At 38.5% G+C, this 17413-nt stretch overlaps 1 protein-coding gene across 1 annotated transcript in view; it reads left to right on the top strand.

The window, feature by feature from the left end:
• Positions 1–17413, top strand: part of DTL (denticleless E3 ubiquitin protein ligase homolog) — a 50475-nt gene that overhangs the window by 9506 nt on the left and 23556 nt on the right. The window contains exons 4-10 of the mRNA XM_019976916.2: positions 1742–1803; positions 1889–2009; positions 9393–9458; positions 10718–10830; positions 12071–12144; positions 13839–13942; positions 14244–14348. Coding sequence (XP_019832475.2) covers positions 1742–1803; positions 1889–2009; positions 9393–9458; positions 10718–10830; positions 12071–12144; positions 13839–13942; positions 14244–14348 — 645 coding nt within the window. The remainder of the gene's footprint in view (positions 1–1741; positions 1804–1888; positions 2010–9392; positions 9459–10717; positions 10831–12070; positions 12145–13838; positions 13943–14243; positions 14349–17413) is intronic.

Below are 17413 nucleotides of genomic sequence, written 5' to 3'. Positions count from 1 at the left end.
CAGAGATCAAATTGCCAACATTGGTTGGATTATGGAAAAAGCAAGGAAGTTCCAGTAAAACATCTACTTCTGCTTCATTGACTATGTTAAAGCTTTTGACCTGTGGATCACAACAAACTGGAAAATTCTAAGCGATAGGAGTACTAGACCAGTTACCAGACAAGGAGGTAAGACCTGACTGATTCAAAATTGGGGCAGGAGTATGACAAGGCTGTATATTGTTACCCTGCTTATTTTACTTATATGTGGAGTGCATCATGTGAAATGCCATGCTAGATAAATCACAAGCTGCAATCAAGATTGCCAGGAGAATAGCAACAACCTCAGAGATGCAGATGATACCACTCTGATGGCAGAAAGTGAAGAGGAACTAAAGAGCCTCTTGATAAGGGTGAAAGAGGAGAGTGACAAAGCTGGCTTAAAACTCAATATTCTAAAAACTAAGATTGTGGCATCCAATCCTACCACTTCATGGCAAATAGAAAAAGTGGAAGGAGTGATAGATTTTCTTTCCTTGGATTCTAGAATCACTGCGGACAGTGACTGCAGCCATGAAATTAAAAGATGCTTGTTCCTTGGAAGGAAAGCTGTGACCAACCTAGACAGCATATTAAAAAGCAGAGACATCACTTTGCTGACAAAGGTCCATATAATCAAAGCTATGGTTTTACCAGTAGTCATGTATGGATGTGAGAGTTGAACCATAAAGAAAGCTGAGCCAAAGAACTGATGCTTTCAGATTGTGGTGCTGAAGAAGACTCTTGAGAGTACCTTGGACTGCAGGGAGATGAAACCAGTCAATCCTAAAGAAAATCAACTCTGAATATTCATTGGAAGGCCTGTTGCTGAAACTGAAACTTCAAGCCTTTGGCCACCTGATGCGAAGAGCCAACTCATTGGAAAAGACCCTGATGCTAGGAAAGATTGAGAACAAGAGGAGAAGAGGGTGGCAGAGGATGAAGTGGTTAGATAGCATCAGTGAGTGAATGGACATGAATTTGAGCATGGGAACTCCGGGAAATAGTGGAAAACAGAGGAGCCTGGCATGCTACAGTCTGTGGGATCGCAGGGTCAGATATGACTTAGTAACTGAACAGCAACAACAGCAAATTCAGGTGTTGGGAAAAGAAGAAAAAAGGCTTTAGATGATGTAGATGAAATACAAAGAAAACACTGTAGGGGTTTCAGAAAGCTCTCATCTAGTAAAGAAGGTGAGGGAAATTTTTCATGAAGGATGGGACGTTTAAGGTGGACTGTGGTATTTTAGACCGGTGGAGGTGGAATTGGACACTCCAAGTAGAGGGAAAAGCATTCGCAAAGGCCTCAAGATAGGAAAGCGTCAGAAGTAGTGTGGATAGAGGGAGAAATGCAGTTTGATTGGAATAAGGTACATAGAGAACAATGAGAGAAACGGCCAACGTGAGCAGAACTTTGAATGTCCAACTAAAGTACTTTAGACTCCTTTCAGACAGCATGATGAAGATTTTTTAGAATGTTTCACAAATACTCTGTTTTAGAGAATATATCCCCTCATGGAAAGCAATTTGATATCAAATGGTAGTTTTATGAGGTAGTGAAGGGAATGCATAATGTGTGTGAATCCACAAATTCTCTTTGGCCCATGGACCTTACTGTATTGACCACTGATCTTTTTACTACAGTTTTCAAGCCATTTAAATTGTTGGTATGGCTACCACAGAACATAGTTAGACATTTCACATTCACCATTTTCTTCGTTTAGAATGGATGGCTCACTGGAATGCTGTTTTTGACCTGGCCTGGGTCCCTGGTGAATTTAAGCTTGTAAGTGACTTTCATTTTGTGGGGAATCTGGGTAAATACTGGTGAAGGGTTGTTTTATTAAACCATGATACCTTATTTTTGAAAGGTTACAGCAGCAGGTGATCAGACAGCCAAATTTTGGGATGTAAATGCTGGTGAGCTGATTGGAACTTGCAAAGGTCATCAGTGTAGCCTCAAGTCAGTTGCCTTTTCTAAGTTTGAGAAAGGTAAGTATGTGCTTATCCTCTTTCATGTCCTTAACCTCCTTCATGGTGAAGTAATAAGCTGCAGTTGTTTGTACTTATCAGGTTTGCACCTTTCCCTACATAGATGATGGAGATTCTTAAGATGACCTGGAAACCTCAATGAAATCAAGTTGGATTTTAGTCCTGTTCTAATGGATGTTGCCTCTAACTTGTCCCTAAAAGTCAAGCATCTTCAGATAATTTCTTTCTATAATCTTACAGATGAGATAAAAATTTGCAAATAGCCATGATACTTCTGTTTTCAGCTATTACTCAAAATTAATCTTTCTACATTTATTTACTATAGTGGGGAAGGAAGGTTTAAGGAGCGCTGTAATACAGAATAGTACTATAGTAGTTAGGGAAAAACTTAGCAGGGGTCTCTGAATTAGCTCTTAATTTCTGTTTTGTTTGTTTGTTTGTTTTTCCATTTGTTTCTCACTAAATGAGAGTGAGACAACAAACTTTCACCTCAAAGAAGTGGCTGATCCATCTGACTTCAGTCTCATAATAATAGAAATAAACATTATAGTCTCCTTTATCATTAAAAAATACTCTGTTTTTTAAAGGAATATTTTCCTTTATTCACCTGAGCACTCAGGAGTACTAAACCAAGTTGTGAAACTGGTTTGAACTTTAAAAAAAAAAAATCAGTTGCTATTGAGACTGGAACCATGAGGGGAAATATATGACACAGTTTTTATATCTGCCTAACTTTTCCCTAGCACATCTATTTTGTACAGTTATATATGCTTATGTTCTAGTTTACTTCACTTGTGTCAGAGGTCATTCTGAGTTTATGAAAATAATTTAAGGTCATGAAAATATATTAATTCCTAAGGTAAATTTGTTTCAGTTCAGTTCAGTCTCTCAGTCATGTCCAACTCTTTGTGACCCCGTGAACCGCAGCACGCCAGGTCTCCCTGTCCATCACCAACTCCCAGAGTCTACCCAAACCCATGTCCATTGAGTCGGTGATGCCATCCAACCATCTCATCCCTTGTCGCCCCCTTCTCTTGCCCTCAGTCTTTCCCAGCACCAGGGTCTTTTCCAATGAGTCAGCTCTTTGCATCAGGTGCCCAAAGAATTGGAGTTTCAGCTTCAACATCAGTCCTTCCAGTGAACACCCAGGACTGGTCTCCTTTAGGATGGACTGGTTGGATCTCCTTGCAGTCCAAGGGACTCTCAAGAGTCTTCTCCAGCACCACAGTTCAAAAGCATCAATTCTTCGGCGCTCAGCTTTCTTCACAGTCCAACTCTCACATCCATACATGACCACTGGAAAAACCATAGCCTTGACTAGATGGGCCTTTGTTGTCAAAGTAATGTCTCTACTTTTTAATATGCTGTCTAGGTTGGTCATGGCACCCCATTCCCATACTCTCGCCTGGAAAATCTCATGGATGGAGGAGCCTGGTGGGCTACAGTCCATGGGGTCGCTAAGAGTCAGACATGACTGAGCGACTTCACTTTCACTTTTCACTTTCATGCGTTGGAGGAGGAAATGGCAACCCACTTCAGTATTCTTGCCTGGAGAATCCCAGGGATGGGGGAGCCTGGTGGGCTGCCATCTATGGGGTCACACAGAGTCGGACACGACTAAAACGACTTAGCAGCAGCAGCAGCAGATTGGTCATAACTTTCCTTCCAAGGAGTAAGCGTCTTTTAATTTCTGGCTGCAGTCACCATCTGCAGTGATTTTGGAGCCCCCCAAAATAAAGTCTTCCACTATTTCCCCATCTATTTGCCATGAAGTGATGGAACCAGATGCTGTAATCTTAGTTACAAACAAACAGAGAAGGAAAACGCCATTATCATTCAGTCCCTTTGCTTAATTTTGAAAACTCTGTGCATAGAGAAAGCACAAACCTTATCCTGGCTCCCAGTAGTCCACAGTTGCCCCAGTATGAATTAGTCTGGTGGGACACTGCCCCCAGGGCCATCTAGTTTGATTGCTAAAACACAGATTTTAACCCCTTCTCCTTAGCCAAGTGTTCTTGTGCAGGGCATACTTTTACCACCATACATAGAAGACCTCATGTTTTATTGTGATTTCTGCCTCTAAATTCTTAGGCAAAGTCATTTTTATCTCCCTGAATGTTCATTTAGTGAGATAAATATCCTCTTTAACTTACAAAACCATTTTTGTTGTTGTTCAGTCGCTCAGTCATGTCTGACTCTTTGCGACCCCATGGACTGCAGCATGCCAAGCTTCTGTCTTCTGGAGTTTGCTCAAACTCATGTGCATTGAGTCAGTGATTCCATCCAACCATCTCATCCCCTGTCGCCCCCTTCTCTTGCCCTCAATCTTTCCCAACATCAGGGTTTTTTCCAATGAGTTGGCTCTTCACATCAGGTGGCCAAAGTATTACTTTCAGCATCGGTCCTTCCGCTGAATATTCAATGTTGATATCCTTTAGGATTGAATGGTTTGATCTCCTTATGAGCATAAAAATGAGGTGTAATATGCATGCACAAAACAACAGCAACAAATGAAAAAAGCAAAACTGAGGAGCATATAAATGCTTGGTCTATTTTCTTGGTTTTTGAGCGGTTGTAGTCAATGTGGTAGAAAAGATCATGATCAAGTTCTTTCAGCCCTACATGAGCAGGATACAAATAACCCTGTTAGGACATAGTTATATTAATACTAGTGTAATTTGCCTTTCCTAAATATCTACCACCTTAAAACCCAGAAAATATTTTCATTTCTAATTGTCAGTTACTCCCAGATGTGTTTTTCTGTGGTCCAAGGGTTGCTGGAACTACTAGTGGGTAATTAAAAGTAATTACAAATATATTTCTATTACCCCTCGTACATTATCTTTGAATTTGTACCTTCTTTCTCATTCTTCATTCTCCAATTCAAGACCAGTCTTTCTTCTAGGGTACTGGGGTCTCAATCCTGACTCACTGGTCACCTGGAAAGGTTTTTGGTTTTTTTTTATTGAAGTTTACAATGTTGTGTTAATTTCTGCTGTATAACAATGTGACTCAGTTACACACATTAGGGAGCTTTTTTAAAATACCAATTAAGTGTGACTCTCTTGGAGCTGGGCCAGGCATCTGTTTTGTTAAAATTCCTCAAGGGATTCCAGCGTGCTGCTAATGTTGAGAAGCATTCTTGATCCTCCCCCAAGACCTTATGCCATCACTTACGTCTCCACAGTTTTCCTTTTCTTGGCTCTTCCTAGGAAAAATGCAAGCATATCTGTGGCCTGTCCCTAAAAGAACATCTTATCACCCTGTCTTATCACCCTTTCTTATTTCCTTGTCTCTTCTAAGTTTCTTAAGAGTAATCAAAATTAGGTTAAATGTCCTCATCTCAATTTAGTTCAGTTTGGTTCTGTTTTCCATTCCCAGCTCTCTTCCTGAAATCAGCCTGCTTTCTACTTGGTCAACATTTGGTGCATTTGGCCTTTTATTTTAAACCTCATGAGAATTTTTTTCTTCCTTGGAACCTATGATATCACTGCCTCTGGTTCTCAGTATTTCTGTGTATCCCCTAAGTACTTTTGTGAACTCTTGCTTCTTTACCTAACTTGAAATGTTGGCATGGCCCAAAATTTGGTATTTGCCCATGTTTTCCTTTCAGTCTGTACCTTCTCCCTGGACGGTCTCATCTAGTCCAATTTTGTTTTTTGCTCTACTTACATTGAACCAGATTATATTTCCAACTTTGACTTTTCTGCTAGGACTTCAAGTTCAGCATATCTGAAACTGAACTCATGATTTACCCCAATCTTGGAAGGTTTCTGCCATTATTTTTTGAAATATTTTTTCTGCCCTGTTTTTTCTCCTAGAACTCCACAATTACTCATGTACTAGACTTTTTGAAATTGTCCCATGAATCCTTGAAGCTTTATTCATCTTTTTCCATTTTCTTAAATGAGATATAATTAACACACCATAAAATTCACCCATTTAATGTGTATGTTTCAGTGATTTTTAATTTTTTTTAATAGAGTTCAGTCATCACCACAGTCCAAGTTTAGAACAATTTCAACAGCCCAAAAAGAAAACAGAGCCAACAGAGCCATTAACAGTACTTTCTGTCTTCCCCAGCCTTACACAGCCTACTTTCTTTCTGTCTCTCTTTCTGTCTCTATAGATTTGCCTATTATGCCTTCATGTAAATGGAACCATATAATACGTTGTTGGCTTCTTTTACTTAGCATAATGTTCAGTCTTAGTTTTCACTCTTCCTCAGATGGAATGGTTTCTGTTGATTTGTCTTCAAGTTCATAGACTTTTTCCTCTGTTCCCTCCATTCTGCTCTTAGGCCCATCCAGTGAATTTTATCATTTCAGAAGTTGTGGGTGGTGGTTCTAAAATCTGTATTTGTTTTTGGTAAGTTCTGTTTGTTTCTCTGCTGAGATTTCTCATCTTTTTCATTGATTGTCTCTTTATTTCACTTGACATAGTTATATCTGTTTTACAACCGGACCTGATAAATCAGTATCTGGGTCGTTTTGAGGTTGACCTCTGTTGATTTCTTTTCTCTTGAGAATGACTCATTTTCCTGGCTCTTTATATGGTAAATAATTTAAGATTGTACCCTGTGCGTTGGGAATGGTATGTTGGACTCTGGATTCTATTATGTTGCTCAGAAAAGAGTTGGTGCACAATTGCACTCATCTCACATGCTAGTAAAGTGATGCTTAAAATTCTACAGAACTTCCAGACGTGCAAGCCGGTTTTAGAAAAGCAAGAAAAACCAGAGATCAAATTGCCAACATCCACTGGATCATCGAAAAAACAAGAGTTCCAGAAAAACACCTATTTCTGCTTTATTGTCTATGCCAAAGCCTTTGACTGTGTGGATCACAATAAACTGAAAATTCTGAAAGAGATGGAATACCAGACCACCTGACCCGCCTCTTGAGAAACCTATATGCAGGTCAGGAAGCAACAGTTAGAACTGGACATGGAACAACAGACTGGTTCCAAATAGGAAAAGGAGTACGTCAAGGCTGTATTTTGTCACCCTACTTATTTAACTTCTATGCAGAGTACATCATGAGAAACACTGGGCTGGAAGAAGCACAAGCTGGAATCAAGATTGCTGGGAGAAATATCAATAACCTCAGATATGCAGATGACACTACCCTTATGGCAGAAAGTGAAGAGGAACTAAAGAGCTTCTTAAAGTGAAAGAGGAGAGTGAAAAAGTTGGCTTAAAACTTAGCATTCAGAAAACTAAGATCATGGCATCCAGTCCCATCACTTCATGGCAAATGGATGGGGAAACAATGGCTGACTTTATTTTTGGGGGCTCCAAAATTACTACAGATGGTGATTGTAGCCACGAAATTAAGATGCTTACTCCTTGGAAAGAAAGTTATGACCAACCTAGATACCATATTCAAAAGCAGAGACATTCCTTTGCCAACAAAGGTTCATCTAGTCAAGGCTATGGTTTTTCCAGTGGTCATGTATGGATGTGAGAGTTGGACTGTGAAGAAAGCTGAGCACTGAAGAATTGATGCTTTTGAAGTGTGGTGTTGGAGAAGACTCTTGAGAGTCCCTTGGACAGCAAGGAAATCCAACCAGTCCATCCTAAAGGAGATCAGTCCTGGGTGTTTGTTGGAAGGACTGATGTTGAAGCTGAAACTCTAATACTTTGGCCACCTGATGCAAAGAGCAGACTCATTTGAAAAGACCCTGATGCTGGGAAAGATTGAGGGCAGGAGGAGAAGGGGACAACAGGGGATGAGATGGTTGGATGGCATCACTGACTCGATGGACATGGGTTTGGTGGACTCCAGGAGTTGGTGATGGACAGGGAGGCCTGGCATGCTACGGTTCATGGGGTCGCAGAGTCAGACACAACTGAGCGACTGGATTGATTGATTGCTTTCAAACTGCATGGTCAGACCTCTAGGAAAGCAGTTAGTTCAGAAGATCAGATCTCAGTTCAGTTCTTACTGCTCATACATACACGGTTCAGGAGTCAGCCAGAGACTTGCACTAAGTATAAACACAGTATTAGGGTTTCCCACTCTCTCCCCTCTCCAGGGTTCCCTGCTTCTTACACCTCGCGTTGCCCCACTCTCCTTTTCCTAATTCCTCCAGCTCAAAAGGTGGTCTTTGTACTGGTACTTTAGCTTCTTGGTCCTGATGGTACAACTCTGGCTGCCCTCAAGGTAAAACCACAAAAAACCAGTACCTTAGCCTAGGCCAGTCACTTGCTTCAGCAGTTGACTTCCTTCAAAAGTTGCATTTTTGTTCAGTGTCTGTAGGGCCCTCAAGTAGTTTTTGTATTTTGACCTGAGCACTTACCAAATTAATCTGTCTACAGTGGCTGCAAGTTAATGCATGTGGATTAATTTGGTAAGTGCTCACTCATACAGGAAGCATAATTTTTTTGGTTTAATTTTTTTTATTTTTATTATAATTTTTTTTAATTTTATTTTATTTTTAAACTTTACATAATTGTATTAGTTTTGCCAAATATCAAAATGAATCTGCCACAGGTATACATGTGTTCCCCATCCTGAACCCTCCTCCCTCCTCCCTCCCCATACCATCCCTCTGGGTCGTCCCAGTGCACTAGCCCTAAGCATCCAGTATCGTGCATCGAACCTGGACTGGCAACTCGTTTCTTACATGATATTTTACATGTTTCAATGTCATTCTCCCAAATCTTCCCATCCTCTCCCTCTCCCACAGAGTCCATAAGACTGTTCTATACATGTGACAGGTAAATTGGAGTTCCTCTTGTGTTTCTTCCTCCAATGTCACTGCCCTTCTTCCATCCCCAGAGGCAACTCCTTTCACAAATTTTATATTGATCTAGTTTATAATTTTATACTGAGAATATAGCTTGGAAATTCAGAGTATGGGCTGCAGGTACATACTGCCAAAAATAATCTTTGCAAGTTACTTATCCTCCCTATGCTTTAATTTGCTCATCTATAAAATGGGGATAATAATTCTCACTGAGGTGTTCTTTAAAAAAGGTCATCTATAAAAAAGGATAGTGTCTAGAACTTAGTAAGGACTCAGTATATTTTGGTTATTGCTTATTTATCATTATTCTTACTACAACTTTAGTATATAATATAGTATTTCATGTGGCTTTAGGAAAACTTAGAGGTTTGTTCTATCAAGTTTTTGTTCAATGTAAGCATTTTGAGTTCTAATACTTTCCCTTTACAGCTTTGTTTTCTCTTATTTGTGTTGAGCTTATTGTTTTCTCTTGTTTGTGTATGATAAAATGTATATTTTATCATTTTAGTCTCCAGTGCCAATTACAGTACCTAGCATATATTAGATACCCTTGAAACTTTATTAATAAATTGAAATATATGTGTCATTAACTGGTTTTGTTAACTTCTTGATAAACTATTTATATGTCTACAGCTGTCTTCTGTACAGGGGGTAGAGATGGCAACATTATGGTCTGGGATACCAGGTGCAACAAAAAAGGTAATCTAGTTCCATTTCAATTCTGACAAGTGTGGTATTGCTCCATAATTTTGAAAGAATTGATGATTTCACTTGTTTACCACCAGGGGGCACAGGTTCATAATCCCTAATTCTTCTCTGGTTCTCAGGTTCTTAGTGATTTCTTCAAGTATTACCCTCCATATTTACCTTATGAACTATAATGCCATTTATCTAAATTATTAATGGGATTGCAATTATTAGTACATGATCTTTCATTTTAATTTTAAAAGTTTGAGGACTTTAAAGAATTGGATTAAATTAAATTTAATTATACTCACATTGCCCCCTAATGCCATTAAGCAGAAAGCAATGATCATATCAGAAAAAGAAACGGCAACCCACTCCAGTATTTTGTCTGGGAAAGCCCATGGACAGAGAAGCCTGATGGGCTAGAGTACATGGAGTCGCAAAAAGAGTCAGATATGACTTAGCAAATGAGCAACAACAAATGATCGTCTCCCTGCTTACATCATTAAAAAAAAATTATTTGTAATAGACTGTTTTTTAGAGCAGCTTTAGATACATAGCAAAACTGAGCAGAATGTACAGAGTTCTCTGTATGGCTATACCTGCTGTCCTCACAGTCTCTCCCCCAGTCAACATCCTGCCCCAGAGCTGGACATTTGGTACAGCTGGTGAACCCACTGATACACCATTATCACCCAGTGTCCATCTTATTTACCTAACATTATGGTTCACTGTTGGCATTACACATGCTCTTGGTTTTGACAGATGTGTAACTGGCATGTGTGTGCCATTACAGTATCTTACGGAGTAGTTTCTCTGCCCTAAAAATCCTTTGTGCTCCACCTAGTCATCATACCCTCCCTCCTAAACTCTGCCTATCACTGATCTTTTACACTATCTCCATGGTGTTGCCTTTATCAGAATGTCATATTATTGGAACCCTAGAGTATATATAGCCTTTCAGATTGCCTTCTCTCACCTGTCTACTTATACCACACTTTTATTCATACATTCGCCTACTGAAGGACATCTTGGTTGCTTCCAGATTTGGGCAATTAAGAATAAAGCTGCTATAAATATCCATGTGTTTATTTCCTTTCTATATATTATAATCTCACACAAGAGATGATGGTACAGTGACCCTGCTGGCTTCTAATTTTACTAATTTAAAACAGTATAATTATGGGATCTTATATATAAATGTTACATTCAGCATGGGAATAAATTTCTGAAACCTAAACCAATTATGTTCTGAAAAAAATATTTTTCAGATGGATTTTACAGGCAAGTGAACCAAATCAGTGGAGCTCATAATACCTTAGACAAGCAAACCCCTTCAAAACCTAAGAAGAAACAGAATTCCAAAGGGCTTGCTCCTTCTGTGGTAAGGTTTTATAGCTGTGTACATGTGTGCAGATCTTGACAGCATCATTGAGTCTCATTTGGGGAATTTGTTGGGCATAAAATGAGAGTGATTCAGTTAGTGAATGAGAGTCTTTATTTCTTCTTGATATCAGTGGTTTATTGTTTAATACTCATTCAGTACTTAGAGTAGTAATTCTCAAACTCTAGGGTGCAACGGAGTCACTTGGGAAATATGTTAAAAATTCAGTTTCCTGAAACTCATACCTAGAGACCTCCATGCATGCACATCATCTAAACTCATTAGGAGAGGGAGATGTGTGGTTTAAAAAGCATATTAAGTGCCATGGTGCCATATTCTGTAGGGCAAAGGAATCCCTGTTGTTGTTTTCATAATACTAACTGCAGAACAGATGTGAGTTTTTTTATGTTCTTTTTTTTTTAACATACTTGGCAAAAGATTTCAAAATATTTTGAGAAACATTAGGAAAAATATAAGCACCTCTTTAGCATTTTACAGTCAAAGTTCAAACAGTGCCCACAATATAGCTTTTTTCTTAAAAAAAAAAGAAAGAAATTATCAGTGTTTCTTAATTTATTTTTCTAGTATTCCTGTTCTGTAGGGTCTAAGTTAATATTTTGGGGATGTGTGGTTGCTAAAACATTAGGACTTAAATTACATTGGCATGAATGGAAACTGACAGGGTTAGTATGTAGTCTTTGGAGGCCAGATAAAGTTAAAATGAGTAACTTTTCAGACATTTCATCAGATTCTGGGGCCAAGAAAACTTAGCATCGATTAGGAGGTAAAATTCCACTTGCTCCTTTAGATTTTTCAGAGCACGTAACCATCTTTTATCTGTAATTCTTAAGACACTCCTATATGATAATCTGGAAAGATATCAACATTTTGCAGATGAAACATGCGCAAGTTAAATGAGTTTCCTAAGGATACACGGTAGGAATGATTTTTAGTATAGCAAGTAGACTTAGGTACTAAAATACTGTGTTAATCACCAGTTTTTTTCTTGAATGCAAGTCAAAATGTTCATAGTATGATATAAATTGATGTTTAGGTCATTTTCTTGCTAAAATTACTTCTTGGTCTACAGTATATGTTTGACTGATACTGCAGGGGAAAGATTTAGTCTAGTTCAGTTTAGGGGATAAAGGCATCATTTTAGCGCCTTGGTCTCTTAATAGTGAAGATTGTTATACCCCAAATAGGATTTCCTTCTTTTTTTTCTTCCTTGTGCTATTAGGATTTCCAGCAGAGTGTTACTGTGGTCCTCTTTCAGGATGAGAACACATTAGTCTCAGCAGGAGCCGTGGATGGGTAAGAAGAGTCTTTATTTATTGGTTCTTTTGATGAGCTTTCTTTCATGAACTGTGATAGAGAAGTCACCTAATCCCATTGTAATTTAATGTGCGTGCTTTTAAATTTCAACATAGTACCCAGCTGAGAAGAACTCTAGATCACACTGAAAAATATCTAGTTATTAGAGCTCTTGCTCAAATAATTAAATGAGATAATTGTCACAGTTAGCACATTGTCTAGCACTTAGGAGCAGCATTGGCACTTGTTGCTGCTGCTGTTACAGAGAAGCTTGATGGTAACTTGCTTGTGTGAGCTGCATAATTTAATCAATGGTTTCCCATTATATTTAAAAGATATGTTTATATTTTACTGTAGTCTGTTGTGTGTAAGATAGCATTGTGTCTAAAAATGTCAATGTACAGACCTTAATTTAAAAATATTTTATTGCTGGGAAATGCCAAAACAATTAAAATGGTAACATCACAGATCACTATAGCAAAAATAATAATGATGAAAAATGGAAGCATTAGGAGAACTACTAAAATGTGACATAGAGACATGAAATGAGAAGATGCTGTTGGAAAAATGGTACCTATAGACTTACCACAACCTTCAATTTGTGAAAAAATGAAATATCTGCAAAGCACAGTGAAATGAGATATGCCTATATTTTGGGTTTTGTCTTCTCTAGTTCAGTAGTATCCTAAAAGACAGAACCTGATTCTGGGCATGTAACTGGCATTTCAGGGAGTACTCTAACTAGATTGATGTTAAGGCCTAAGGACTTACACATACTTTCCATCCATGATTGGTCTGAATTTTGGGAACTTTATACTTCCGTATAAGTTTGTGATACTTCTTGATTTTTTGCTTTGTTGAAATTTAAGTTCATTGAGTACAGGGGCTCCTTCTTTTTAAAATATTCTTCTTTGCCCTCTTTTTGCCCATTATATCTCCCAAGATATCCCTCCCTTCAAAAATTTTAATTTAAAAATATAATGGCTTAATAAACTAAGGTTTCTGTTGTGTCCTCTAAACACTAAAACTCTTCTGTGGACCAAATTCTCAGGCACAAATGAAGGATTATCTAAAGATTATTAGTTATATTTGTAAATGGCTTTCTTTGTGAAAGCTTTCTTTCCAAGGAATACTGCCCTCTTATAACCAAGCTTGTGTTTTCAAGTTGTCTACAAAGTAGATCTTGAAAATTAGGAAAATTATCCCAATAGGTGAAATGTAAAAATACTCTATTTCACAGGAAAGTTTGTTTAGACTACATTTCTTAAAGAATTAATGTATAGGGATACAACCATAAGGACACAGTTTTGTACTTAATGATGTCAAAGGTTACATGCGGAATGTTAAAGGCTTAGGAAGTGTGTGGTTTTTGTTTTTTTTTTTCTGAAAACAATGAAACAATGACTATCAGCACTCAACCTTCATCTTCCTTTTCCGCTCTTTTCAAGTAAACTCAGGGAAACCCATCTGTGGGTCAGAACACATCTGTTTCCGTTCTGCTAGAATTGTTAGCCAGACATTGGAGACAAGAGTATGAGATAGTTCAATCTATTTCCCAATGAAATATCCTCACTGTAGCTGGTTGATGTGCCAGAGGAATTAGATTAAAAGTCATTTCACATTCAAACGTAGTTGAAACTGATTGGTGTTGGAAAAGGACTACAAAATAACTATTTTTTAACCTTGATTTTTAGCATAATCAAAATATGGGATTTACGTAAGAATTATACTGCTTATCGACAGGAACCCATAGCATCCAAGTCTTTCCTGTACCCAGGTAGCAGCACTCGAAAACTAGGTAAGCCTTATTCATTCTGTTGGACTCTTTTGTAGGGCTTTTTTGGATATGTAAGTTTTGTCAGAATTTTAAAATAAATATCAAACTAGTTTTCAGCAACTGTTATTCTCAGCTGACTTAGGAAACTAGTATATGAAAGTATCTTTTTGAAGTTACAAAAACTTAGAAGAATAATTTTGGTTTGTAGAAATTTGGGGGAATCAGAATAGGGATGATACTTGTAATGAAATGATCTAAAAAGATCATTTTCACCTCTGATCTACTCGGTCATCAGCCCTTGCTAACTCATTCCTTTTTCCAGGATACTCAAGTCTGATTTTGGATTCTACTGGCTCCACTTTATTTGCTAACTGCACAGATGACAACATCTACATGTTCAATATGACTGGATTAAAGACTTCTCCAGGTAGGGTCTTAGTCATTCAAATTCTTTCCTAAAAATAATATGGGTTTTTTTCATTAATGATAATTTAATGTTGTTTGTGGTTTTTGTACTGAATTTATGAAGACATAAAGGGGCTTTGGGGTCTTTGATTAGCTCCAGTGATGTTTTAATTCATAGGTGTACTTATCTTGTGGTTTCACAAGTGAACAGAATCCTGCTCCATGTGGTGGCTTAATTTTAATAGTAAGTCTTTCCCGAAATTATGCCCCTTCCACTCCAGTACTCTTGCCTGGAAAATCCCATGGACGGAGGAGCCTGGTAGGCTGCAGTCCATGGGGTCGCTAAGAGTCGGACACGACTGAGCGACTTCACTTTGACTTTTCACTTTCATTCATTGGAGAAGGAAATGGCAACCCACTCCAGTACTCCTGCCTGGAAAATCCCATGGACGGAGGAGCCTGGAAGGCTGCAGTCCATGGGGTCGCTGAGGGTTGGACATGACTGAGCGACTTGACTTTGACTTTTCACTTTCATTCATTGGAGAAGGAAATGGCAACCCACTCCAGTATTCTTGGCTAGAGAACCCCAGGGATGGGAGAGTCTGGTGGCCTGCCGTCTATGGGGTCGCACAGAGTCGGACATGACTGAAGCGACTTAGCAGCAGCAGCAGCAGCAGATATACTTAAGATTATTTCAATATTTGTGGGATAGAGAAGGCTGTTCTGTTCAGCTTTTGTCCTGTATGTGGGTTATTTGTTAAAGTTAGGGGGCTTAGTTTTAAGCCCTCAAAATAGTCCCTACCCACCTCAGCCTTCTCATTAATGTTGGACAGAGGCTATTTTATCTCTGGATGTTTTTCCTAATCTCATTTTTTTCTCTTTAAGAAAATTATAAGTGGAATATATAATTTATAAATGGACTATAAAAAGCTTATATATTTTATATTTATATATATTACATATATTTATAAGTGGAATATATAAAGCTAATAAATGACATTTTAAAAAATTAGTTTCTCAAGCATACTCTCAAGAGGGTTAGAGTTACATCATCTTGAGGACATTATCAGTTGTTTAAGCAAGCTACATACTTGTAACCTACCTACTTATTTCTCATATATAACTGTCAGAAAAAGACTTTGAATTCTATAACCAATCCCTAGAGCTACCCAGTTCCCACTAAAGTAAGATACATGGATAAAAAAGAAATCTTGAAATAGTGCAGAATTTAGCTGGGCATTTACAGAAGTTTCCTAAGACTGACCCCAAGCCATTATTAGGACTTCAGTACCTATGACAGTATCATACATGGCATTTTTAATGCCCTGCGTTAGGTCTGATGTTGTCTAAACAAGAGTAAGAATGTAAACAAGAAAAGGAAAGAGGTTTTATAACTTTGCTTGCTATCTCCTTGATTGAAATTAGAACTTGAACAACTCTTGGTTTATTTAACCATATAAAACAAACTCTTCAAATTTTTTCCCTAGAAGATGAAAGCCTAATTATATTATCAGATGTCCAAGATCATTTTGTTATGTGTGACACCAAAAGGGGCCTTAAATTTAGTTGTTCTTCTGCCATCAAACAAATATGCCCAAGGCCACTTAACTAATAATTTAATAACCTTTCCTCTGTACTCCTGAAATTGTTTTATTGGCTCTCATATATAGATAGGTAGGTAGGTAGGCAGATAGGTATGTTCCTTAGAAATTGACAGATATGTGTGTGAGAGAGAAAGAGAGATCTAGTAATTGCTTGTCTTTTTCAAAACTTGAGGTCCTGAAGTCAGTACTTGATGTTCTATACCTTTAGTTCACAGCACTTTATTATACTAAGTGATGTTTATAAGGACAACTCTGAAGCATCTTCAGTTCAGTTCAGTTGCTCAGTCGTTTCCGACTCTTTGCAACACCATGAATCGCAGCACGCCAGGCCTCCGTGTCCATCACCAACTCCCAGAGTTCACTCAAACTCATGTCCATTGAGTCAGTGATGCCATTCAGCCATCTCACCCTGTGTCATCCCCTTCACCTCCTGCCAACAATCCCTCCGAGCATCAGGTTCTTTTCCAATGAGTCAGCTCTTTGCATCAGGTGGCCAAAGTATTGCAGTTTCAGCTTTAGCATCAGTCCTTCCAACAAACACCCAGGACTGATCTCCTTCAGGATGGACTGGTTGGATCTCCTTGCAGTCCAAGGGACTCTCAAGAGTCTTCTCCAACACCACACTTCAAAAGCATCAATTCTTCGGTGCTCAGCTTTCTTTATAGTCCAACTCTCACATCCATACATGACCACTGGAAAAACCATAGCCTTGACCACACAGACCTTTGTTGGCAGAGTAATGTCTCTGCTTTTGAATATGCTCTCTAGGTTGGTCATAACTTTCCTTCCAAGGAGAAATCATCTATTAATTTCATGGCTGCAGTCACCATCTGCAGTGATTTTGGAGCCCCCAAAAATAGTCAGCCACTGTTTGCACTGTTTCCCCATCTATTTCCCATGAAGTGGTGGGACCAGGTGCCATGATCTTAGTTTTCTGAATGTTGAGCTTTAAGCCAACTTTTTCACTCTCCTCTTTCATTTTCATCAAGAGGCTTTTTAGTTCCTCTTCACTTTCTGCCATAAGGGTGGTGTCATCTGCATATCTGAGGTTATTGATATTTCTCCAGGCAATCTTGATTCCAGCTTGTGCTTCTTCCAGCCCAGTGTTTCTCATGATGTACCCTGCATAGAAGTTAAATAAGCAGGGTGACAATATACAGCCTTGACGTACTCCTTTTCCTATTTGGAACCAGTCTTTTGTTCCATGTCCAGTTCTAACTGTTGCTTCCTGACCTGCATACAAATTTCTCAAGAGGCAGGTCAGGTGCTCTGGTATTCCCATCTCTTTCAAAATTTTCCACAGTTTATTGTGATCCACACAAGTCAAAGGCTTTGGCATAGTCAATAAAGCAGAAATAGATGTTTTTCTGGAACTCCCTTACTTTTTCGATGATCCAGCAGATGTTGGCAATTGAAGCATCTTAATGAAGCATTTTAAGAGCCCAAATTGTCAACAATTAAACTAATTAAAGCCAATATAGGT

The sequence above is a fragment of the Bos indicus genome, chromosome 16 (genome assembly GCF_029378745.1).
Source record: "Bos indicus isolate NIAB-ARS_2022 breed Sahiwal x Tharparkar chromosome 16, NIAB-ARS_B.indTharparkar_mat_pri_1.0, whole genome shotgun sequence".
In the NCBI taxonomy this organism is placed as follows: Eukaryota; Metazoa; Chordata; class Mammalia; order Artiodactyla; family Bovidae; genus Bos; species Bos indicus.
The sequence above is the reverse complement of the archived record's forward strand: the minus strand, read 5'-3'. Positions and strand labels throughout refer to the sequence as shown.